The following is a 24,386-nucleotide window of genomic DNA, read 5'->3' on the forward strand; positions in this document are numbered from 1 at the left end:
GGATACTTACTGCTGCCTCAATTTCACAAATCATTAACACCACATTGCTTCAGGTTATGGCATCTCCTGACGCCATTTAAAAACACCTGTGAAGGGGATATGAGGCAGATGCATTGTGAGAAGAAGTGCTCTCGGCTGAACCACCTTTGGTGGAGCTGCACTCCCATGTCTGCATAATCATCTCAAAGCACCTACACAGTCAGAATGAAAATGATTACTCAAATAACATTAGGGATTATACAACAAGCAGGGATGTAAATAAATTTCCCTTTCAAATTACCAAAACACAGTACTGAAAGGAAATCAAGGGCATTTGAAGATAATGTGGTCTGCATTTTGCCAGTATTTTAATGAAACATTATTCCTGTTGAATTGCTGCTTGTTTAACAGTGACCATGCCTGAGGGGATCCCAGGTAAGGAATCAGAGGCAGACACCTTTAGATGCTGCTGTTCCCAGCAAAGGGGCTGTATCTGTCACTACGTGTACATTGAAGTAGCTTCTCAGTAGTCTCTGAACTCTGCAAATGACTGAGTCCCCTCAAAACCCAGGTTTCTGCTGTCAGGGTTTGCAAACTGCCAGTGGACTGATGCTGCCCCTGGGTGCCCTTGCCTGCATCCCATGGCTGGCTGTGGTGCTGGAGCCCCGGCCTGTTTCCTCCCCAGGTAATGCCCTCACTGCAGCTCCCCCATGCCCAGACTCCAAAGAGTGCAACCTGCCGTGGGAACTGGAAATCTCTACCTTGGGTGTTCCCTCTGCCATATTTATATGACATAAAGTTGAGATCATGCCATCCCAGCCAGCTTTGTCATACGCATGAGATGAAGTTCTACATAACAATACATTTATTGTTACCTTGAATGTTAAAATGTAATAGTTGTCAAAGAAAACCGTTTGGATTACTTGGACAGTATATTTTGGGTTGCTTAGGCACTAAGCATTTTTTCAGAGAGATATTGGAAAGCTCAGACGATGTGTCTGGTGTCCCTCTATGCAGGGAAGCTGCATTTGCTTCAAGTGATTTGACAAAGTGTTTAAGAGTAACAAGTGTTATTTAGATTTTGGAAGTATGCTATTAACTACAGCACTTTACAGAAGATTAAATTTGTTAATTAGGCAAACTTTACAAAAGCAAATCCAAGGTAAACTGAATTAATAACATAAAAAAAGAGATGTGTTTAATGACTTCTGTATGCTTTGTAAACTTGCATAATCAAAAAGAGGATCTTGGAAACAGGACTTGCGAAGTCTGCAAATTATTTGAGGAAGCAGCATTTAAATAACTGAATGACTCTTCTAGTTATGTTTCAGTGAGAAATAATAGTGCTCCTAAAGCTAAATGGAACTTTTGAAGTCAAATAATTCAATGGGATCAGCAATTGGGTAAGTTTAGTTAATTAAAAAGGCAATGCTATAGTTAAAACCCAAAAAGCTTATTTTTGTTTTCAAATGCAGAGGAGCTACGTTGCTATAAAGACCTTATATTAGGGGATGAGATGGTGCAAAAAGAGGAAAACTCAATAACTAGAAGCCATTAAAAGAGATAAAATATCCTGGAGTCACTGGAAATGCTTCAGATTTACTATGTGAATAGAAGTGAAATTGGTCCTATTGCATCCAATACTCCCTCTTGAAATGCAAGATCTCCCATGGCTCCAGTATTTCTGTCCTGTGAGCTCTGAAATGAAGGAGAGAAGTGGGACCAACCTGTGTAATGTATTGCAGTCTTCGGAAAGAATTGTCTTAACTCATTCTGAGAAGAGAAACTCCACAATTTGGCACAGTAAAAGGAAAATTAATAGAAAAAAAAAACCCAGTATCTTTTTACAGGCACATTCTGGAACATAGTACATCCTGGAAATAGGAATTCACACTATTTATTTAAGCAAAAGATCTCTGACTGGCTTGGAGCAGGACCTTACCTAATGTAGAACATCTTAAATAACAAATAAAAATTGATGCTTGGATTAAAATATTAGAAAGTCTAGGTAGAAATGACCTCATCTTAGTGAGATTGTGACATGAACTCACCCAAGTTTAATGAATCATTTCCTGAACTGGGTTTTGGCTGGTGCCTGACCACCCCAGCAGCACCTGGCCTTGCTGAAAACTGGGTTTCCTGCAGAGGTGTTGTGGGGCATGTCCAAAAGGGCGAAACAGCTGGATTTTCTGAGACAGCCCGTGGTGCTGAGCACACCTGGAGACTAAACAAACAGGAGCAGAAGTGCTCAGTATCTCTCTTGTCCCCACAGTGCCACTTGCTGCCTTGGTGAGGGGTAAGGCTTGGGGAGGATGCTGGTAGGGCTCAGGGGCTCACAGATTGCTTTCTAATAAACCAGCTGGATTTCAAAAATTTGTAACTGAGCTGCTCCTCCCCATGTGTGAGCATATTCCTACCTTCCTCTCATACAACTGAAGCCCGAAGCCTACAGCATTAATTTTCTCTTGTTTTCATATCCTTTTGGAAATTAAGTGATTCGTTTGTTCTCATAACATGCCACCCATTTCGTAGCAAATGCAGATTTCCCTCCCCAATTGTTCTAGTTTGTATAAAAGTCATGTAAAATAAGAGAGAAGTAGCCTCCAGCCCCAGGGTTGGCCTCCTCCTGCTAATTGCAGATCCTGAACTTCCTTTGTGTGCCCTGCTGCTGACAGCCTGGGTTGTGCCAGCTCCCAGCTGGTTCAGGAAATGATGGCGGGTGGATTGACCCATACGGGAAGGATCCATGAAACTGCTCCAGAGTTCACTTGAGGAAGAGTGAGGCTTTTAGAAAAGGCTCTTGTGCAGGAGTGTAGGCACCAGTTGGAAGAAACAACAGTGTGACAGGGACATGGTATCTGGAAAGAGCTCTGGTGGGTATCTCAGCCAAGAGCTGGTGCAGAATTAGTGCTTCCCTTCCTGGAGAGAGGTGGGTGATGCATCAGTAAATGGAGCTGCAACACATGAATTTAATTAGGCCATCACTGCCCAGGGATGTACTGGTGGAGTCTTTTCAGAAACAATCTAAAAGTTCATGTGTATTGAGGCCTTACTCTGATCACATCCAGCCTCACCTGGATCCTGCAATGTGTCTCAAGGTGTTGGTCCTCAAGATAGCTCCTGTGGCAGAGCTGCCCTGCCAAAGGTCATGGTTTGTCCACAGGTGAGCCTGATGCCTGTTTTTTAAAAGAAGATTCCCTTCAGTATTGCTTTTCCTTGCTATTTAAAACACTGACACTGAAAGGATACCCCGAGTCCCTGGGGTCACACCCCCACAATGTGTTAGAGCCTGGCTTGCAGGTTGCAGGCTGTGGTGGTCAATGCTCAGGAAAAGTATGACGGGCTCCTCTGGATTTTTAACAAATCCTCCTGCATCCAAGCATGAGGCACTGCCTAGGCAGCTTCAGGTGAGCACGAAGGACCGGGGGAGCTTTTGTGTCTGGAAAAAATCTTCCTTGGTGCAGCTTTGGAACCTGCGGAGACTTTGCTTTTCGGTGGCATTTCTGGCCTCCACAGGGAAGAGCAGTCCCTGCAGACCTCTACACAGTGTGTGTGTGTGTCCCTGTGAGTGCCGGGGCACAGCTGGAATACTGGGCACACCTGGGATGCCCGACACTGTGAAACAGCTGAATGTGGCCTTGATGCTGGCTTGGTGCTGGCCCCTCGGGGGACCACCCTGGCACTGCCCGCGCAGGGGGGATCCTGCCCCCAGCTGGTGGCTCCCATGGAGCTGGTGCTCCATGACTCTGCACTGCCAGCAGCAGCGGCCTTACAGAGCCATGACACGTCCTACGTGCTTCGCAGCAGTTTGAACCAGCTGCAGAACAGGAGGCAAAAGCTGCAGGTGCGGTGAGGCAAGCGTCCCCTGGGGAGCGCTCCTCTGGGGGAGGGGGTGCCCACACGCTCCCAGGCAGCGCACAGCGAGCGCCAGTGGGGAGGCCGGCACCGCTGCCCGAGAGCGCCGTGCGGGGCTGGGACACGCCGGGCTGTGCCGGCAGCTGGGGGGAGGCGCTATCCCGGTACCCGTAGGTGTCTAGGTGGGATGCTTGCCGTGCCCGGGGGAATGGATGCCGTGCCCGGGGGATGCCGCGCCCGGGGGGATACATGCCGTGCCCGGGGCATGGATGCCGTGCCCCGGAGAAAGGATGCCGTGCCCAGGTGGGATGGGTGCCGTGCCCGGGGGACCGGCGCTGCCGGGCGGGTCCGCGCGTGGCCCCCACGCGTGGGCGGGACGGGGCGGGGCGGGGCGGGGCGCGCGCCCGCAGAGAGCCGCGCGCGGCCCCGCTCGGCAGCGCCTCCCGCCGCCGCGGCACCATGTGGCAGCCGGCCACGGAGCGGCTGCAGGTAGGGGGGGCGGCCGGGGTCCGAGCCGGAGGGGACGGCGGGGCTGCGCGGCTCTGGGGTGGCAGCGGGACCGGCGGAGCATCATCCTGTACCGGGAGTTTGTGGCAACTTCTCCCCCCGCCGGCGCGGAGGGTGGGTGTGCGGGGACACGGGACACGCGCGCACCGCACACACGCAGCGCGGGGGCCGCTGCTCCGGCAACATCCCGGGTGTCGCTGCCCGGCGGCTCCGGCGCCCCCGGCGCCCCCGGCGGGGTTCGGTGCCGGCTGCGGACGGCGACGGCGGGGCTCGGCGGGGGACGCGCCGCTCAGGGGCTTCTCTGCCGCCCCGCGGGTGAGGGGCACCCCTGGCCCGGCCCCGCCTGACCCGCGGCAGCGGGACGGTCTCTCGGAGCGGCGCGCGGGGGTTGCGGAATCCCGTGGGAGTCCTTCGCCACCCCCACACCCAGAGGTCGGGATGTGTCAGGGTGACCGGGGTCCCCCCTTGCCGCACCCTCCGGCAGCGCTCGGCTGTGCCGTGCCGGCTGTGCCGTTGTTCGTGTGGCTTGTGCGTGTTGCATAGTCCGGGGAAATCCGAGACAGGCAGAGAGCGAGATGAAATAAAACTCACTTTGTAGTTCCACTGCGTCGGTTTCGTGTAGTTTTCCAGAGCAAGTGTCTAGTGAGAGAGAATTGGACATCTTAAATAAGAATCAATGGGCACAGCAGATGACAAGAAAAGATTATTACTACTTTTGCAATCCAAATTGAGAATTTGCTTTGATATCATCAAGCAGAAAATTCAGCGGTTTGATTGGAGTTGGTAGTAGAGCCAAGCTGAGAGATCCATGAGCTTTAATCTTCACCAGCCAGTAAGGGGAATAATTCCTGGTCTAAAAAAGCTGTACTTTTCTCTACAATAAGAAGCTTGATTTTAGTGGGTAGGAATGACGTACCACATACACAGTTGATGGATTCCGGGGTAAAACTATGTGCATGTATTATTAGTTACGTCTTTCCTTGTGTTAGTCAGAAACCTCTCTGCCAAGTGCAAGTGGCAGGATGCCCTGTGTGAAGGAGTTAATGGTCTTGGGCGCTGTGGAGGTAGGGGTGTTCCCGGGGGAGATGGTGCTGCAGGGGACAGACCTCAGGTGAGGCTGCATCCAGGGTTGGTGACAAAGAAGGTGGTGAGGGAAGGGAAGGAGAAAGGGAAAGCCGAGGTTAGTAGTGTTATGCTGGTGTGGATTGTACAGAATGGCTTTGTGTCCCCTTTGTGGAATTAGGGAGGTGTTAAAATAACAAGGTACTATTATGACAAATATCTGATACTGCCTACAAGAGCATGCAAGGCTAAAGAGAACCAAATGCTTGCATTTAGCAGAGTAAGCTTGTGAGTGTAACCTTGTTTAGCCTTGTTCAGTTGTATCCTGTGCGCTGTTAGGGGTCTGACCCTAGGGAGCGGGTGGGAATGGCTGTGTGCTGTGGGGAACTGGCGCTGCCTGGAGGGGGGATGATCACTGGGCTTCTCACTTACCTGTTGTAGCAAAACCCAAGCCTGTAGCGAGGGGAGCCTGTTCTTGAAGGGGAGTCACAAGCACCAAAGTTCTCAACAGCGGCCACTAACTTTGTGCAAACCTGCTGTTGGTTGCCTGTGCCAGGAGTCTCCAGGCATCCTGAGCCGATCAAAATGATGAGTGTCTGTAAATGCACTTTTTGCCAACAGGAGTTTCTGGGGAAGTACATGAATTGCTGTAGTGCTCTAAAAAGTAAAGAAGTCAGGGAGATCCAAAATTGCAGAAGTAAATATGCTTTGGACTTATGCCAGCTCCTGAAATGGGGAGAAAGGAAAAAGTCTTCTTGGAAAAGTCACAAGAAGTCCATAATAATTCTGTGTTCACAGAAGGGGTTAAATGACAATGTAGTGAATTGTGGACAAAATGAATGCAGTGAGGGGAAGGATGCTGGGGTAGCTAGGATGAGATTCTGTAACTGAAAGCTTAATCCTAATCCATATACATATGAGCTAGAGTTACATGGGCAATAGACTATCTAATATCCCCCACCCCTCTGAAATTTTTTTCTCCAAAAAACCCTTGAAGTCTGGTCCTTTCAAGTAGTCTGATCTCCCCTTGACATGTTGTGAATCACTGGCCTGTCCAGAACTGCTGGCAGAGCTGCTGGGCCCTCCGAGGAGAGCTTGTGCAAGGTATAAATGCATCTTTTTTCCCTTCTTCCTCCCCCTCAACATCTTAATTTAGTTTCAGGTGTCCCATGTTGCTCTCTTTGTCCCAGGTTCCCTCTCTCCTGGCACATAGCTGCTGTGAAACAAATGGTGCAATGGGAGTGTTGAAGGGGGGCCCTCTGCTTGTCCCTGCCATCACAAGCTCTCTTGCTGGCTGACAAGCAAGTGTTGTGAGGGTGCTGGGCGTGGGATTTTGGTTGTAGCAGGGTGGTATGTGGTCACTGGGCAGAATAGATGACTTCTTATGTTCTCTATTAATGTATTGTGGGATTACAGGTTATGCCAAGTCACTTCTGTAGGATATTTGGGGGATATATAATGGCAGATGCAGCCATGTCTTTTACATCAGGCTGATGTATGGGTACAGAAAGTGTGGAGCTGGCCCAGCTTTCTTGATGCTCTGATGTGTGCACGGTATGTGGCTTAGTTTTGACCCATATGTATCTTGTGTCAGTACCCAGCCTTGGTGAAGTGCAGGTCTGTTGTTAGTCCGTGGTGTAGCTCTGTACTAAGTAAAACGGCAAAGAAAATATTTTCATCTCTCAGAATATTTCTTTTGGCCTGGTTCAGTAAGGGAAAGTACGAACTGCCTTTGGAAGTGGATGCTTGTTGGTGCAGGTCAGTCCTGCCCTCGGTGCTAAGGCAAGCTGTGTATGTTTAACTTAAAAGGCAGTGACCGTTGTGGTGTGAAGGCTCCTGTCACGTTCTCACAAAGTGTGCCATGGTCCTCTATTGCCCACGGGCCTCCTTTCCCAGTCCCACACAATGGATGACAAGACTGCGCGTTCCTGGTCTGTTGCCGTTCATGCAAAATCTGCTTCTGTTCCAAATATGCTCAGTCCTGTCAAGTTTCATAGTTTGTGCTGAAGTTTTTGGCATTGACAGGATGGGTACAGTTCCAGTAGTGAGGTCAGCAGCAAAGCTCACGCATACGCAATAGGAATGAAGTGTCATCAGCAGCTGGGTTACAGAACACAGTGAGCTGGGGCATGAGCTGGACTTGTCCCCACTGCTGTTGTGGCCACTTGCTGCTGAAAGCTTCATCTGCTGCTAAAATGTGCCCCCTTTCCCAGAGCCTTGGTTTCTGGTTTTGCTGGAATAAGCTGTGATCACTTGTTTTTTGATTTGGTTTTTTTTTTTTTTGGTTTTTTTTTTTTGTGGTTTTTTTTGTTGTTGTTTGGTTTTTTTTTTTGTGGTTTTTTTTTTTTTTTTTTTTTGGTCTGCCTGTTCTCTACTTCCCTCTGATGGAAGCTTTTCCTGTTATGCTGCTGTTTAATGAAGAAGCCTCTCTGTTTCTGGAAGATACGTAGAATTGACTTAAACGGATTAGAAGAATAAGCTCGAAAAATGTAGATATTGAGGTTTCTTCTTGAAAATATAATACAGTGAAGCCTGCTTTTTCTTTTGCTGTTCCTTTCCTTTTACTTTTTATGATTCTTTCACCTATAGCAACATTGAAGTTTCATCTGTTTTATCCAAAGTTAGTGGGACAGGCAGTTACATGTGAAATCATACAGCTGGGATGTTGCAGGAATATTCTACAGGGATCAGTGAGTCTCTGATGTGGTAAGAAGATCATGATTTTGCAGGTAATACAGGATTAGCATTATTCACACTTAATGTAAGAGAGATGATCTGGGACTGTGTCTGTATGGGAGACTTTTTCGCTTCTAATTTCTGTGGCAGCATTCCTGGCTTGTGTTCAGTAAAGTGCAGGTGAGCATATGGAACACGTGTGTACCTCCCAGTCATCTCTGGAGCAGCAATCAAGGTTGCTTCAGATATTTAAAGGTCGTTCTCCCTTCTGGGAGTGTGGAGACTCCAGTCTGGAGCTCACTGTACCTGCCTGGTATGGTTTTCATTGCCATGTTTGCAGCAGACCTTATCAATGGTTATAAGCATAAGTGTGCACTGATTTGTAGCTCGATGTTTGTGGCAGTTGCACTTGTTGAAATGATGCCAAAAATATTGCCAGATCTTTCTTTAAAACTATTTCCAAATGTAGCCTTTGTGCCTGGTTCAGCAGCCCTTGGCAGCACAGCTGGGATTTTGGAGCTGATGGTCTCAGTGATGCTCCCATGAGGACTCTGAAGTGGTGTTTGAAAACAAGCAAGGTGTTGTCACAGTTTTGTGTGCCTGCCTGAGAGGTGGTTGCTATTTGCTTTGTAACCTAAATTTTCCTGAAAGCTTGATGCCAGACATTGTTTCTAGATAATAAATCCCAGTGGGTGCATAGTTTCTGAGGTTGTGCTGTTTAGAAGCTCTGTTTATAAGTTTCCCTGCTTCTCTTGACACATGTAGGTAATAGGGATCGCTGTGTTCAAATAGCTTTACCCCTGGAGCAGAGGTGCAGCAGTGCTGGTGCTGCCCAGCCTTGTGCTGTGTTGCCAGGCATCCCTGAGCTGAGCCACGCTCATGAGCCCTCTTTTTGGAGAAGGTCTCACTCTGCTTCTGTGGGTGGTACAGGGGGTGGACTCACATGAGTGGGGGTCAGGCAGAGGGGAACAGACAGGGGTGCTGTGTTAGGGAGCTTTGGGCTGGACACTGCTTGGGTTCATATAGGTGTGCAGATAGCTAAGTGTTCACAATAGGACTTCAGTGATTCTCTGTCTGCTCATCTGGAAATGCAATATTCTTATTGAAACCCACAATTTGGGGCCATTTTTGGGCAAGGATTTAATAATGGATGGCTGCAGTATATTCTCACATAGTTAGAATTTATTTCTTTCATAAAGTAGAGTTCCACATCTTTCCTAATGTGCTGTGAAATAGTGTGCAGGAGAGCTGTGGGTGGGCAAGGTGAGATGAAGTGAAGCAGGTGATGAAGGGCAGGAAGCTTCAAGTCCTTCACCACGGCAAGTTTGATTTCCTGAACTCCTCCAGGGCTTAATTCTGCCATCATGTAACTTGTGTAGTTCTCTGAAGTCCATGAGAAATAAGATTGTGTAAGGTTGCTTTACCACAGCCTTTGAGTTGCTGGTGTAGTGTACCTCCACATCACTAAGACAGAGCTGTAAAACAACAGTGTAGCTATTAATGGAAGTGAAAAAAGGGAAAGCAGCAGTATTGGGGTATTGATGCTCACCTTCAGGCTGGGCTGTGAGCACTGTTTTCCAAGGCTTCATAAACACATTGCTTGTTTTACAGGAATATGTTAATGTACCTGCAACCTTGCATCTTCAATCTACTTTTATACTTTTAAATTTTATGATCATAGACTCTGTTGCTAAATTCATGTATATTACATGCATCCACTACCACTAGTATACACAACAAATGCCTTTCCTATGTCAGGAGCATTGAAAAGATCTTTCACTTAAGAAAAGTCACCTCTGGGTAGACTTACACCTGTGTGATGGCTTCAAGGTGATCATGGCCTCTGTGGTTTGGTGACAAATGTTTGCATGTGTTCAGATGTAATGTGGTTTTAGGTGCTACTGGTGCTTTCAAAATGAGCTTCTAATCCTTTTCAGTGTTCAGATGCATATGTGTGTTAAAAAATGCAGCATACAGTCAGTTGAAGCAAGAGTTTTTCAATTTTTAAAAGCATATGGAAGACCTTTCTAAACCAAACACAAGCAAGCTGTAAGCACACAAGCAGCTGTCTAGGCAGAAACTGCTGCAAGACATGTATAGCAGGACTGATCCTACTACTGAACTCTGGTTTCATTAAATTTGTGTCAGAAGGAAAAAGTGAAAAGTATTTGAAATTTAAGCCTGAGTCATGTGGCTGCAAACGTCTGAAGTCTTACAGCCCGGTGTTTTGGCACTATATAGCTTCAGGATATCTTTCAAGGCATCAGAGTTTTTGCACTAGTTTGCTGCTATGACTTTACAGCAGTCAGGAATCTTTAAAACAAAGCCCCATGATTCCAGCTGGCTCATCTGGCACCACTTAGCTCAGGCAGTTCCTTTTTTTCTACATTATTTATTCTTTGTAGAAAATGAATGGCTCTGGAAAAATGTTAATTTTGGGAAGCATTCTATGACCAAAAGAAAATGAAAATCGGTGAGTGCCTTGTGGAAAGCCCCCTGGGAAATGATCTCCAGGGTTCATTTATAGTGTACTACTAGTTTCTGTTTATGAAACTGCCAGCCTGTTTGATGATCAAGAAAAAAAAGTTAAGCCATAATTTCCTTGAAGAAAGGCAAACTAAAGCATTCAGTCTAAGTTCAGAATTTTAAGTGCCCGTTTCAGATTTTCTGTGTCCCTGGTGTCATCCAGCAGGACAGTCAGCAGTGGTGTGTGCGGATGTTACCATTTCCTTCCAAGCGTGGTTGTGTTCTCAGCAGACACGCCTTGGGTTGGTGCTGCGGTGTTGGGCTAAGTGTCCTGCCCCTTACAGCATTACTGTGTTTTTGATGTGGCTCTGGGCAGGCAAGAGGAGAGTGTGGTTACCCGGAGACAGGTAAAGGCGTAGCTGAAAAGTCCCTTTAAACAATGTTTAGTACTTACAACTTTTGTTTCCCCATAGTGCTTTCATGTATAGTAATTGAACTTATTTGCACTTCAGGTAATAGCTGGAAAAGTTACAGGTGACAGTGTTAAGTCTTCTGAGCTGTTTCTGAATAAGTGCGTCAGAACCCTTTGACCAAAGATTTTAAATGTAGGTGATTGTACAAGTGTCCTGAGAAGACCTAATATAACATTTCATGATTTGTTTTTCCTGCTGAAATACTGAAAATACGGAGTGGCAAATATAAATCTTTGCAAAAATTCTGAAGGAAAAATAAAAAGTTGTGTATTGCCAGTATTTAATATTCTTTTAATGATGTTGCATCAACAAAATTATACATAGCCTCAGAATGACCAAGTTGGTCTTGTTGCACTGACACCTTGGCAGACGGCTTCTGGAGTGTTGTTCTTTGAAAAAACTCCATACGTGTTTTCATTGGGATCATTTAAATAAATGTCCCTTTCACAGATTAATGGCTGGTTTTGCTTCCAGGCAGTGTGAGCAGGAACATTTCTAACCTGGGTTGCTGCTGGTGAGTTTTACTGACAGAATTATGCTGTGAGCACAATGCTGCTGGGTTTGGGATAGCACTGGGGCAGTCAGAGTTCTTGCACCATCACCCTTTGTGGCCTTGGGTCTGTGTTATGCCAGACAATTTTCAAATGTCTCCTCATGTGAAAACATTTTCTGCAGATATATTTGATGGGAACTGCCAAGAACACTGAGAGCAGATAGAAATGTAATTAAGTGTCCTGAAGCTCAGATTTGTGGCCATCTCTTTCTTCCCATGCCAAGCTCCCTCTGGGTTTGAGAGATGGTTATTCCATATGTCTCATGTGAAGCTTTCAGAATGACCCTGGAGTAAGTTTACAAGTCTTCAGCTGGGTGTATTCAGCTCTCTTCAGTACCAGTCTTTTCCAGAGAGTATTTTACCTGGTAGACTGTGCTCTTGTGAAAACTCAGCCACTCACTGAGTGTCTGGAGAGGAGAACTCAGGTTCAGTCTGGTCCCACTGGTGAAGTAACTGCTCTGAAGATCTCACAGTGGGACCTGATCCAAACTTCAGCAGGGTCAGTACAAACCTTGAGCCTGGTGACTGTAGAGCAGGGAAGGAAACCCATCCATCAGACTATTACAGGAGATCAGAGGGTTTGTATAGTCTCATTTAAAATGAACAGTTCTCTCTGCTATGGAGCTTCCTGAGTAATTCTGCTGTCTGGAAGGCAGGATAAGAGGAGTTTGGGGTCTGTGAAGGGCCAAGGGCAAGGGATCTCCATGGTGATGATGGCAACGTCAAATGCATAATTTGAACCTGCAAGTTTCTAGCTCACCTTTCCCTCCCTGAGCCTGGGTGTTGAGGGACAGGAAGGAGGGTTGGATGCAAAATTCCTTCTCTGAATGGCTACAGGGAGAAGCTCTCCATAGTGAGTCTCAGCTGCTCTGCAGCTTTCCTGTAGTTGGGCACCCGCTTTCCTCCTGTCAGGATTAATCTGTGCTTTCTGAACTGATCACGGTGACACTGACCTGAAAATGGTAGTTTCTTGGGGAGAGAAATCACCCTTCGCTCCTTCCCTGTCATTCTCGTTAAGAAAAAGAGGCAAAACAAATTTCTGTTACTATTCATCAAAACTGTCCCATCCAAATTAGTTTGCTGAACTTGGTTTCTAGTGTCATGTTAAGGAATTTTGTCCTTGGTTTTCTAGTATTCTCTTCTGCTGGGGAGAGGAGCAAGAGGAGCACTATGAGTTGCATTATGGTATGCTGGTTGTTCTGGCTGTGGCTCTGAGCTAGAGACTGAGAAGACAGGCAGCAAAATTGTTAGAAAAAAAATACATCAGACTTCAAAAACAACATTTTAATCCTTTTTACCTTCATTTGAGGCTATTTATTTAACAGAGCCTTTTGCCCAATTTTAGCTTTTCCATATGGAATTTATTATGTTTTTTCTAGTTTTTGACCAGAAAAGTACCTTTTGGAACTTAAGCAAACACCATTTGGCAGCTCCCTGAGCTGCCTGGTTGTCAGGGCATAGTGTGGACCTCTGTCCCAGCTTGCCGCACAGTGTGTCAGCAGAAGACAGCAGTGAATTTTTTTTCATCTTTCAGAAAACTCTCAGCTTAAGCATTTTTCTTTTTTTCTGTAGTCCATGGGAATTTTCTATGCCTGACTATAAATTTGAATCAGAAAATGTAGAAGCTTGAATCCTGTCCCAGTGCTTTTAAGAAGGAGCCTGTACAGTGTGGATCTGTACAGGCTTCAGTTTTCACAGCTGTGCTCTGTTGTTTGGATTAGAATTAGAAGGAAGGATATTTTGAAAATTTTGTGTCGGCCCTCTTGATAGGGTGGCTGAAAGGGCCTATTGAGCTTGGTTCTGTGTGTTTGAGAAAATCCTGATAGTAGAGACAGCTTTGGTGCCTCCTGCTAAAACGAGCTGCTTGGAGGGATGTGCAGTGCTGCTAAAGACTGCTGGGTGCTTGTTTTTTCTCTTAGGTAACAAAGAAAAAACCCATCAGTGATTGCTGAGACACCCAGAGCTGAGATCCTCCAGCCAAGGACAAGGTATAGGCGCTGGCCAGGCCTTGAGCTGGGTTCAGGTTCACCCTTCCTGAGCTGGGCTGCCCTGGGAACTGTGGATCTGTGGCCTTGGCTCCCCTCAGGCTGTGCTGCGCTGCCATCGGCACCGCTGCCTGTTGGGTTACGTGATTGGGATGATGGGGGAAGTGAAACCCTCTCTGTCACATTCTTGTTGATGGAGTATCAGTGCTGAAGTCTGCAGAAGGGATGTTACGTTCCGTGAGATTGAACAGTTCACTTTGATAAACGAGTGTTAAATCACTCAGATTTAGGCATGCAGCCCTATCTCGGTGCATAGGGATAGGCCTTTGAATCCATTAACTTTTATCTTGGCATTTGAGATGGGAATGTAACTATTCCGTGGTTTATAAGGAATATTAGGAAACATTTGTTTGTGATTGACTTTTGTCTGATCTGGTGTTTAGAGGATCTTTTTTCCTTAAAGAGCTTGAAGCTTGGTGCTGGGATGTAACATTTTCAAAGGGCAATGTTTTAATCTTGTACCTCTAAAATACAGAGTTGCTACGGAAGGGCTAGTTGAACAATTTGAAAGGTTACAGAAGCACAGGTAGGTTCTTCCTTTTCCCACAGATGGGTGTTGCAATAGTCAGTTATTTTTCTTGTAGCTTTTGAGGTCATGCATGATTCCTTTCACCTGCCCTTCACAGTCCTGCAGCTTCTGTCTTGGGAACAGGACACACAGTTCCCAAGACTTAACCTGCTGTGAAGACTTGGGATTTTGTTTTCCTCAATGACCATCATGCATGGAGTTCAGATCATTTCTTTGGGGGTGTCCAGTGGGAAGTGGGGCTGCCTGGTGTAGGAAATAGTCCTGTCAGAAATACCAGGCTTGCTGCAGGGTCTGCGAAGGCACAGGGCAGCCTGTCTGGGCATTATGGCCAGCCTGAAACCCATCTCTAAATGAATGACTACCTTTCATAATCAAAGGTAGTGAAAAGCCCTGGCACTTCAAGACTCTGAAAAATACTCACTTTTTCTAGTTGCAAATTCTAGTTTGTCAGTGCTTAATAATTCCTTTCCTGAGGCCATTCTCCCCCATCCTGCTCACGTTTAAAATGCTGACAAGTTTCAGACTGCAGAAGTGGTGGAGCTCATCTCCCCTAAGGAAAAGTCACATTTGAAGAGACATTGAGCTGCAAGTGTGAGCTGAAATGAGTCATGGACAGATCTTCACCTGGAAAGAGATATTCAGAGCCACAGCTTAGGGTTTGCACCCCTGTGGCTGGACAAGCTTGACAGGTTTTTTGACCCTGGGACTGTGCTCCAGCAGGGCAGAGCAGGGTCCACCTGTGTGGGGCAGTGAAGTCTGAATAGATTAAAGTATCTACATGTGTTTTTCAGAAAGACAGAATCTGAAGAGGCTTTGGATGAAGTTAAGTGCTGTATAGTGATGTAGAGCTTCTGGGGGTAGGAGGAGCAGGTCATCAACTGGGGACCTGAGAAGTCCATGAGCAGCCTGGCATGGCCCAGGAGCCAGGTCTGCAGAAATCTTGCACTGAAATAGCTCACTTCTGGTTGGTTTAAATTACTTTCAGAGGGTATTTATATTGTTTTTTTCAATTTGAGTTTTTTATTTCTCTGTATCAGAAGTTATTAATGCTGCTTATATGATACTAGAAAAATAGCCAGCTGCAGTGGGCTGCACTGACCAGGGAAATGCCCGTACCTTGTTTAAGTTTACTGCACTGGTTCTGGACGTAACAGCCTGACCTTTCATTCCTCTGTTATGCTCTGAGGGTGTTCTTACATGGATGTGGAGCTTCCCAAGATAAACGGAGTGAATGTGGTTTGGCATTTAAATCACTAATGTTGTATCAATCTAGAGAGTTTCAGAAGCCATTAATGTCTACAAGAGATGTTATTTTGTTCACTTGGGATAAACTTTGCCCTTGTCTATGTGTGGGTTTTGGTTTTGGTACAAATTCGTATTTTGAGAGTGTTGGTATAAATCTTAAGTGCCAATACTCATGCCAGTGGAGTTACCCTATGTTTCTCTTACTATGATTGAGAAGAAACTTTGTGTGTTTTTAAAAGTCCAAATTTTACTTGATTTTTTTTCTTTTTTTTAGAGTAGCTATATGAGACAAGACTTAATGTCTAAGAGAGCTGAATTAAATGTTTCTGCATGACTCTTTTTGGAAAGCGTGTGTGCTATTGAGGTCATCCTGGACCAGGCCCTAATGCTGTTTGGATAAGGAGCTGCTGTGTATCTGCCAGAGGAACGTCTGTCACGCAGAGAGTGCACCGCCCGCTCGCTTTGGGCTGGGGGGAAGACCTTTTGACAGGATACTTATGTGAGTGTTAATAAGCCTCACAGTCACACAGTTCCTCCCCTCTGTGGGGGGAAAAAAGGGAGTGTGGGTTCCTCACAGAAGGGTGGGAGTAGGGCCGTGGCAGCTGCCCAGCACTGGGCTCAGAGCATCACCAACCCTGGTGCTCTATGGTGGCCGCAGCTGCCGCCCGGCACAGCCAGGAGACTGACACACCTCCAGAGCCTCAGGAAATATTTTCTGTTTTCAGCCAAACCCCGTATTTCTTATTTGTGAATCCAGTCTGTTTCTGAGATCTTTTCTTATTTTCACATTTTCTTGTGAAAATGTCATGTATTTGTTTCTTCAAAGGGTCTAAAATGCCCATTTTGGTTTTTATTTTTTTTCAACATTTCTTAGCAACAAACGTTTCTTATTCAGCAGCTGTCATTACAGGGCTGAAGTTAGAGTGCAGTCTTCCTCATCCTGGGAAAAAAACCCATTGTTCCCAACTTCTTCTTACTTTCAAATCCATACATGTGCAATAGGGAAGTGCAGTCATATTCTTCCTCATTTCCCAAAAATCTATCTGGTGATTAAATTTTTTTTTTTCTTAATTTTTAAACTCTTTTCTGGGAGGTTTTTAAATCTAGTCTCCACTGAGCTCTGCAATATGGTATTTGCTTTAAAATAACCTAGTCCTTACACTGCTGTGCCAGTGCCATATGTGACTTCCCATATTGGTTGTAAAGTCATGTTGTAAATTTGAGGAGTTCTAGATAACAATGTTAGTCACTGCTAACAATTGCAGGTGTGCTGCAGAGCCCTCAGTGCAGAGTGGTTTTGGCTGTGCAACACAGTTTCCAGAAAAGTTAGTCTTTGTAGTATCCCAGTTAGTAGGTCTCATCAGGCAGAAGTAGTTTTATTTAACGTAGAGGTTTTTTAAAGCCCTTTAATTGGAACTCTCTGGCTAAAGGAGCAGGTAAAGGGTCCCTTTGCAATGCCAGTGGGACGGACTGGCCAGGGAGGAAACAGGGCTGTTGGGATCTCTCCAGGGGAATTGGGGACTATTTTGTAACTGGAACAAACTGTCACAGCACAATTTGTCCATCTATTGGAGGTAGGAGGAATGACTTTCAAGCATATCATCACCTGTTAAATGTAATCAGTTTTTCCACTGGGAAGGAGATGATTGCATTGCCAGCAATGTCAAGGTGACTGGATCCTGTGTGCTGTATGGTGACATTCCCGTGGTGAACAGAGTTGCCTGCACCAGAGTAACACCCCTTGCTTTGCCTGAGTGATTCACAATACTTGGCATTGTTGTTGCACTCTTTGGTCCTTCTGATTCTTCCTGAGTATGGATATGAACTGCAAACAGAGATGGTAAATCCAATCTCCAGTGGAGCAGGGTGTTGAGCTGGCAGCGCACACCATTCTACAGAAATATGCTGTAATCTTGTCCTCTGTAAATTCTCATGTATGTGGTAGTTTGTACAGGTCCAGCCTTGGAACAAGGCTTTGGAAAAGAGTCTGGAGGCAGGTGCCTGCCTGAGACTGCCATGACACTCAGTGCCTGCCTTGACAGATCTTACCAGGAGCTAATGGGCTCCATAGTGAGAGTTTGTGCTATAAACACTGTGTGATGACTTGCTGCTGGGGCTGCTTGATGCCTTACTGCACACTGCCTACAGATCCAGGGTTTGCTTTTGGAAATACTTAATGCTGTTCTGCTTTGTACACCTTGAGGTCAGAACGGAATGTGGGTTTTTTTAGCTAATCATTGTCTCTTGCCGGCTAATTGTAAGTAAAATAAAAAGAGAAAGCATGGAGTCTGGCCAGTGCTTAGTAACATCTGAACCAGCAAGTCTAATGTGGTGTTACTTTTCTGACTTGACTTTACTGAATGCCTGTGGGAGTTTGAAGTTTTACCCTGGGAAGCTTATCTTAACTTTCACTGTGTAATTGTTGTTCTTTATGGTTTCTTTTGATTTTTTTGTTTGTTTTTCTTTTTCTGAAAACTAGTGGGTCAATATAAAGAATTACTTTGAACAGTGCGTGTGAGATGGCTAAAAAGAATAATGGTTGTTGCTACCAGCACTTATATTACAGATACTCCATGGAAGTTAACAGCAAAGGGTCTAAAGGGTAGGATGCTCTCTTACAGGGATCATACTTAAAAAGATCTGGAATACATATCTCAACTCTGAGCAGTGTTTGCTACTGGAGGGATATGTCCTCATTGGACCTGACCCAAGATCAGCAGGGCATTTTGATTGTTGGGGAGGCTGCCCACTCCTGCTGTGTGAGTGAGCAGTTTCTTGATTTTCTCCCTTGACCGTTTTGCCCTCTTCTCCTAGAGCAGCCAGACCTTGGATGCTGTGTGTCTGTTTGCTGAGATGCTGTATGGACGAAGGCTGGGGCCTTACCTGAGGAGCTCAAGAGTTACAAGGGGAGCAAAATGATTTCAGTTTCCAATGTCCATGACTCAATTAACATCTTCTTAACCCTGTGTTAATGACTAACAGCATGTGGTTACTAGTATAAATATTTATTCTTGGTATGTAGGCAGCAGATATGTGGTAGGATTAATGCTAAATTGTTAGTACCCAGTTTAAGTAAAATCAGTTTGTCAGACTGATTCCTTTTGTGTTTTGTTTTGGGTTTTTTTTAAATTGGCGAGAAAATTCACAAACAGGGTTCAGATGGCCAGAGCCTCTAGAATCTCATTATCTTAATTGAAAACTGTCATCCTTTGACATTAATAAATGATTTAGCTAGTACATGATTTAGTCACTGGGGAGAAATGGAATTGACTTATAACCATCCTTCACTTCTAGATGCTAATGATAAACTACAGCCCACAGCTCTTAAGAATGAATAGCTCTTGGATTAGAACAATATTTTTGTATACTGGAACATCTCAATTCCATTATATTTGGTAACATTTCATTCTGGAATACCTTCACTTAGAAAAATCTGGAAGGTGCTCAAAGGACATCCTCTAATGTTGCTCTTTAGCTTTTTACACCCTGCAGATGTGTTGCCAGTGTTCTGCATCATCTTCTTTGAAAAAAACCAAACTGTTTTGTTTCTATTGACCTTTCCTCACTCACCGGAGGAAATAAGTTGTTTAGACAATATGTGGGGATTAGCTGTGTAATGAACTACCACAGTAAACAAGTAATTAATTCTCATCAAAACCTATACTGTGCTCTGTGCCTGGGTTTTATGGTGTCTTCTGGAAAAGAAAATATTTTTCTGTCTAAAAAGCATTTCCTTCCCAGTGACTAGCTGTAAAAGAAACTGCTTGAAAATGTTTCCTGGCTGGAGGAAAGGATCGGTACATTCAGTTTGCCACTGTGGTTAACATCACTGTGTGTTTTTCTAGCACTTCTCCTCAGTTTTATGTACCTAGTGTTAATAAATATAGGTACAGAAATTACAGTCTGTCTGAGCCAACTGATTTGACCTTTTTGTTTGCTAATGCTGATGCTGGGGTTTTGCAAATGATAATCTGAGGATTCAGGCTTGTCTTTGCTGCTGTTTGAAATTACTGTTAATTTCTGAAATTTCTGTTAATTTCTGAAATTACTGTTAATTTACTGAAAACTTTGCTGCTGGATCAGGAGCCAGGGGATCCTGCCTTTTTATTCCTTTTTCAGGAACTAGATCAGTGGGCAAAATACAGCACTTGTGTATTGAAGGAGACAAGTGGTTGGTCAGTGTACCTACTGGAGCCCCGTGAGTGGGGTGTGCTTTGTGCAATTGTGAGGTGGGGTTTAGCATGAGATGTGTTTCGGAGCACAGCCAGTGACAGATGGGTTTTGATGACCAGCTTTTGCCTTTAGAAACAAAAGTGTAGTATTTATTTCAGCTTCTAAACCAGGTTAGTGAAGAGCTGTTAGCAGTACCAGGTGCTGTGCAGCTGTTCATTTGCAGGGCTTAATGGTTTTTATGCTGTAACTGGTCAGCAAAGGAAAGTTGAGGTTGGAGATAGTGATATTTCCCAAAAATGGGCAATCAGGGCTCACAAACACTTATGTCCTCAGGATTTCTGCTCAGCCTCCCTGTTAATTCAGGTTTTTTGCTTTTGGTTCCTGGATTTGCCTGTTGCAGTTCTCCACGGGCCAGCACAGGGGCTTTTGACACTCTGGGGGCAGCATTTCACTGGCATCACCCCGTCTTAGCAAGCTCCCTGAGCTACATGTAACTCAGGAGGATGAAATTATTCCAGATCATGAGTATCCTCTGAGTTTTCCATTACTTAGTTGTTTCCACTCCTGCTGTTTCCCAGCACCACTCAGCAAAGTCCCAAGTGTGGTTTTCCAAGCAGGGGCTTCCCGGGCTGCTCTGCAGCATGGATGTTTCCTTGGGTGACTTGACACTGAGGTTTCAGTGTCATTTGGCTGTTGTGTCATACTGCAAATGACTGCTTAACTTGTCTGGTTTCCTTGCTGATTCCCGGCAGAGCTGTTTTCCTTCTTTCAAATCATGTATCACTTTAGTCTGACCTCCATATTCTGGCATTTCTGTAGTGCCTCATTTACTGTAGATGTGTGATTACATGTGATTTTCTGTCTTAAATTGTTGCTTTTTTAGAGTTAGGCTTTATCTGTTACTGTTGCGGACAACATCTGAAACTGCGATTGAGATACTCAGAAAACCTGGAGGCAAATGAGAAGATTCCTAAATTTATTCATCCCGTGAACTCTTTCAGCTGTGATGGTTTCCATACTAATGCATATGTTACAACTTTAGGAGATCAGGGGTGAAAGCAAGAACTTTAGGGATGGTGAGCTCTGTGATACCGAAAGCCAGTGGTTTTTCACTAGCTGTGTTCTCTGGTGAAAATGGATCTGAAACGTTTTCAAAGGCTGGGTACAGAGTAGGAGACCCATAAATAGATCCTGTAAACCTGCTCTCCTGAGTTACAGAACAGCCCTCAGTACTCGGACCTAAAGACCATGAGCCATTCATGCTGTATATATCCACACATGAGTGTACTGCCATGAAATTATCACAGAACTGGAACTAAAGCAAGCTGAAATGGAAAAGCCATGCCAATGGAAATAATAAAACTAGAAGTCATGCCCCTTAAAAGTGCTGCAGTGTAATTGCTATGAAAATCTGCATGTATTTACAATAACAAAGGTCTCATTTCTGCAAAACTTTGCCATATGCTTATTTTTACGTACTGTGAGCAGCCCCCAGCGCCCACAGGCCTGTGCACTGTGAGTAAGAGACTGAGGCCTTGCTGAGTGTTCAGTGTTTCAATGCACATGTATCTTTTCCGGAATTGAAAACATCTTCTATTCCCCGCGCTGAGCTGGCAGCCGGCACAGAAGGCAGTCTGCTTTATATTTATCAGTCCGGGGACAAGTCCAGCTCTTGTGAGCATATTTCTCATCTGCCAAGAGCATCAATAGTAACTTAACTATCTTCCACCCTCTTTTTTTTTTTTTTTTTTTTTTTTTTTTTTTTTTTTGGAATTACCTAAATATGGCCATTCAGGGAGGCATTTAATTCTTTAATATGGTGAGGAAGGTATTAGTGAATTGAGGGTAGAGGGTTTAACCTTGTGATATCCAAAGCTTTGCTGATGGCTGGCCACTGCCGATGGCTGGATGCTGTGTGATTTGTCCTGGGAGGTGCTGTGGGAGCATCCCCCCTTCTGTGGACCAGCTCCAAGCAGGGAATCCCATTTTGCCATGCCCTCCATGCCCCTCAGCATGGGGGGAGATGCTACCTGCATGATAGAGCCTTTTTGGGGTACCTGCAGAGGATTCGCCTGTGGACTGTGTTTTTTTGGGAAATACTGCCCTATGCTGTCATCTATGTGGAGTATATTCAGAGAGAACAAGGAGGCTGGTCGTGATGCATTTGTTAAGCTATTCCGTACATTTTAATTAGTCTAATTTAAGTTGTGGTGTAGCTATGTAAAAATGAGCCTTGATAATTTGGGCTTGGCTGAAACCCTCTGATCCAAGGCTGTGAATAAACCCCTGGCAGTGAGTGAAAGCAGGGCTTTCGAAGGGTCTTCTCAGTGATTCTTGTGCCCATGTGTGGAGAAATGGGGATGTGTAAAAGGTTTCCTGAGTAGCTGAGGAAAATATAAAATCCTGTAATGGTGTGTTTTACCATCAGAGTTTCTTAGTTATTAGAGTTCTAGGAAGAAAATTTCTTGCATAAATTTTGACAGCCCTTTTCACTAACTGAATACAGGTTTATTACTGTATGAACTTGATAATTAGTTTGTAATCCATGCATAGGCATTTCATCCTGGTGGTTTTCTTGCAGAGAATAATTTGCCTTTTATTTGTTGAGAGTGTTTTTTTTAGTGAAAACAGAACTCCCATTCATGATGGGCACAGCACATGTAGTAAAACACTATCATAGCTGGGATTTGTTGTACGCTATGGATTTATGTCAAGAATGTTAATGATTTGTTTATGAATAAGTGAGCCTGTAGTATTGTGAAACAGTATCTGGCAGGGCTGCTGAATGGACATTTTGAGAGCAGAGGCTTCTTGAACTGAATAAGCTGTAGATATTTGTGTGTCTCAAACTACTCATAAGTAAACTTATGTATCATAAGCAGAAGTGTTTATTTTAATGCATTATTATCAACAGTGCTCATCTGACAGATATGTATGAGCCACTTGATAACAAGCAAAGAGGTGGTTAAGTACTTTTTAAGGGCAGTTAATCTCTTAGTGGGCCTTAGTTTAAAAATAAGGTTTTCTTTCAGAACGCAATACAAATCCTTAAGCAGAACAGTGTGATGTTTGCAGAGTCAGAGTGGATCAGGAAGGGACTCTGGTTTTGCAGTGTCTGATTTGGGTGTAGCATGTAGTTCAACAGAGCCACCTGAATTTACTGATAAAGTCACCACTTGGTTTCCAATATGTTGTGTAGTCCCAAATACACACCTTCCTGATGAGGGCTTGGGAAGGGTTTACTGCTTTCTTCAGATGCCCATTTTCTTGGAAGAATACCTTCTGATGGGCAGGGGAGGTGGTTCATTACCATCTTACATGAGTCCAAAGATCGATAATTATCTCCTGTGTGTTGAGAGTACTTGAGAGAATTGAAACACAGTCCCTCAAAATAATAATATGGGGGCTAAATTGAACCTCATCCCAGCTAATCATTCCTCGCATTGCCTCTTACAATTTGCAAAGTCAAAGTGTCGGATCTAATCACTGATATGAAAAATTAACTGTCCAACAACTGATGTCCAACAGGAAAAAGTGAGAGCTCTGTCACTGTTTTAGACTCCTTAGTCAAACTAATGTGGGACTTTCCCTGCTGAAGTTTAAAAAAAAATTATTGCCATATTTATCTTCTCTCCAACCATCCTCCTGTAAGGAGTTTTCTAGCTGGTTAAATAGGTTGTCACTCAAGTGAGTTTCATGCATTTTTAAATGTTGCTAAGCCTCTTGAAAAACTGCCATAGAAGATGACACTGTAGCAGGAAGCTTTGCTGTGTGACTTCATGCAACGCGGGCAGCTGAGCCCAAAGCACAGGGACTTCAGAGCTGAATTCAGAAAGTGTCAGAGGCAGTTGGTGTTGTGCATCCAGGCTGCTGTGTGCAGCGTGACTTAACTCTGCCTGATAAATTATGACATTTCTTGAAATAGTGCCCTGTACTTTTTAATGAGCTGGGCTATCAGCTCTGCATCAGTGGATGGTTAAAATGAAGCAAGAATTGCTTTAACATTAAAACTGTGCCTGGAGGACTTCTCTGAGAAACTGCTTATGATTATTAAGTCAACATAATACAGTAAGACAACCTTGCTTCTTTGCTGTTTTCTTTTTTCATACCAAGTGCAGTTTTGGTAGTTGAAAAATGTACAGATGGAAAGTAACATTTAAATCGGAAAGGCTTTGCAAGCCATGCAGTGCTCTCCCCTTTGAACGGGGATAGGGAAAAGAGGTGAGTCACAATATACTGAGGTGCAACTTTTATATAAGGATTGGATTTCCTCTAAATATGATTTGATTGTGTGCCAAACAGAAAAGAGGCTGAAGCCAGAGCACTTCATGTGCTGAACTGGAGAAGAATATCTTCCAAACCAAATGGGCTGGGCCAAAACGAACCTTGCATTGCTCATTCCTTCTGCCGTGCACGCACACTTGGAGCTGAAGAATTGGAAGGGTAGCCACCCTCTGTGACAGTTGATGAGGAAGCAGCTGTGGGGGTTGGTCGGGCTGGCTACAGCCTAACCTGCTACAGGGCAGCAACACCCCAGGGTGTTCTATGCAACCTCAGGCACGTTGGAGGCCTTGGCATAGGTAGCTCTGCCAAGTTATCACTGAGATTTATCCGTGTCCTGCCTACGTTATTTCTTCAATCTTGTGCATGTTGCTGCCTCTGTTTTCAGAATTACCTCCCGTTTCTTCCCCAGAATCATCTCTGAGATGGCATTTCAACAAGTAAATAGCCCCCAAGTTGCATGTTACTCCAACACAGCAGCACACATTCAGGGAGGAAGGCAAAGAGGGAAATTCAATGAAAGCTGATTAACTAATTTGTTC

At 44.7% G+C, this 24,386-nt stretch overlaps 1 protein-coding gene across 3 annotated transcripts in view; it reads left to right on the forward strand.

Annotated features, from left to right (window-relative positions):
- The first annotated feature begins 4,239 nt into the window (after positions 1–4,239).
- Positions 4,240–24,386, forward strand: part of PID1 (phosphotyrosine interaction domain containing 1) — an 87,154-nt gene continuing 67,007 nt past the window's right edge. The window contains exon 1 of one of the 3 annotated variants that reach the window (XM_039557174.1): positions 4,240–4,323. In XM_039557174.1, the coding sequence (XP_039413108.1) occupies positions 4,294–4,323 (30 nt within the window). In that variant the 5' untranslated portion in view covers positions 4,240–4,293. Of the gene's footprint in view, positions 4,324–4,400; positions 4,456–7,960; positions 8,133–24,386 lie in introns of those variants that run through there. The other 2 variants (XM_039557175.1, XM_010406081.3) reach the window with 2 other exon arrangements.

This window comes from Corvus cornix, chromosome 9, assembly GCF_000738735.6.
Source record: "Corvus cornix cornix isolate S_Up_H32 chromosome 9, ASM73873v5, whole genome shotgun sequence".
NCBI lineage: Eukaryota > Metazoa > Chordata > Aves > Passeriformes > Corvidae > Corvus > Corvus cornix.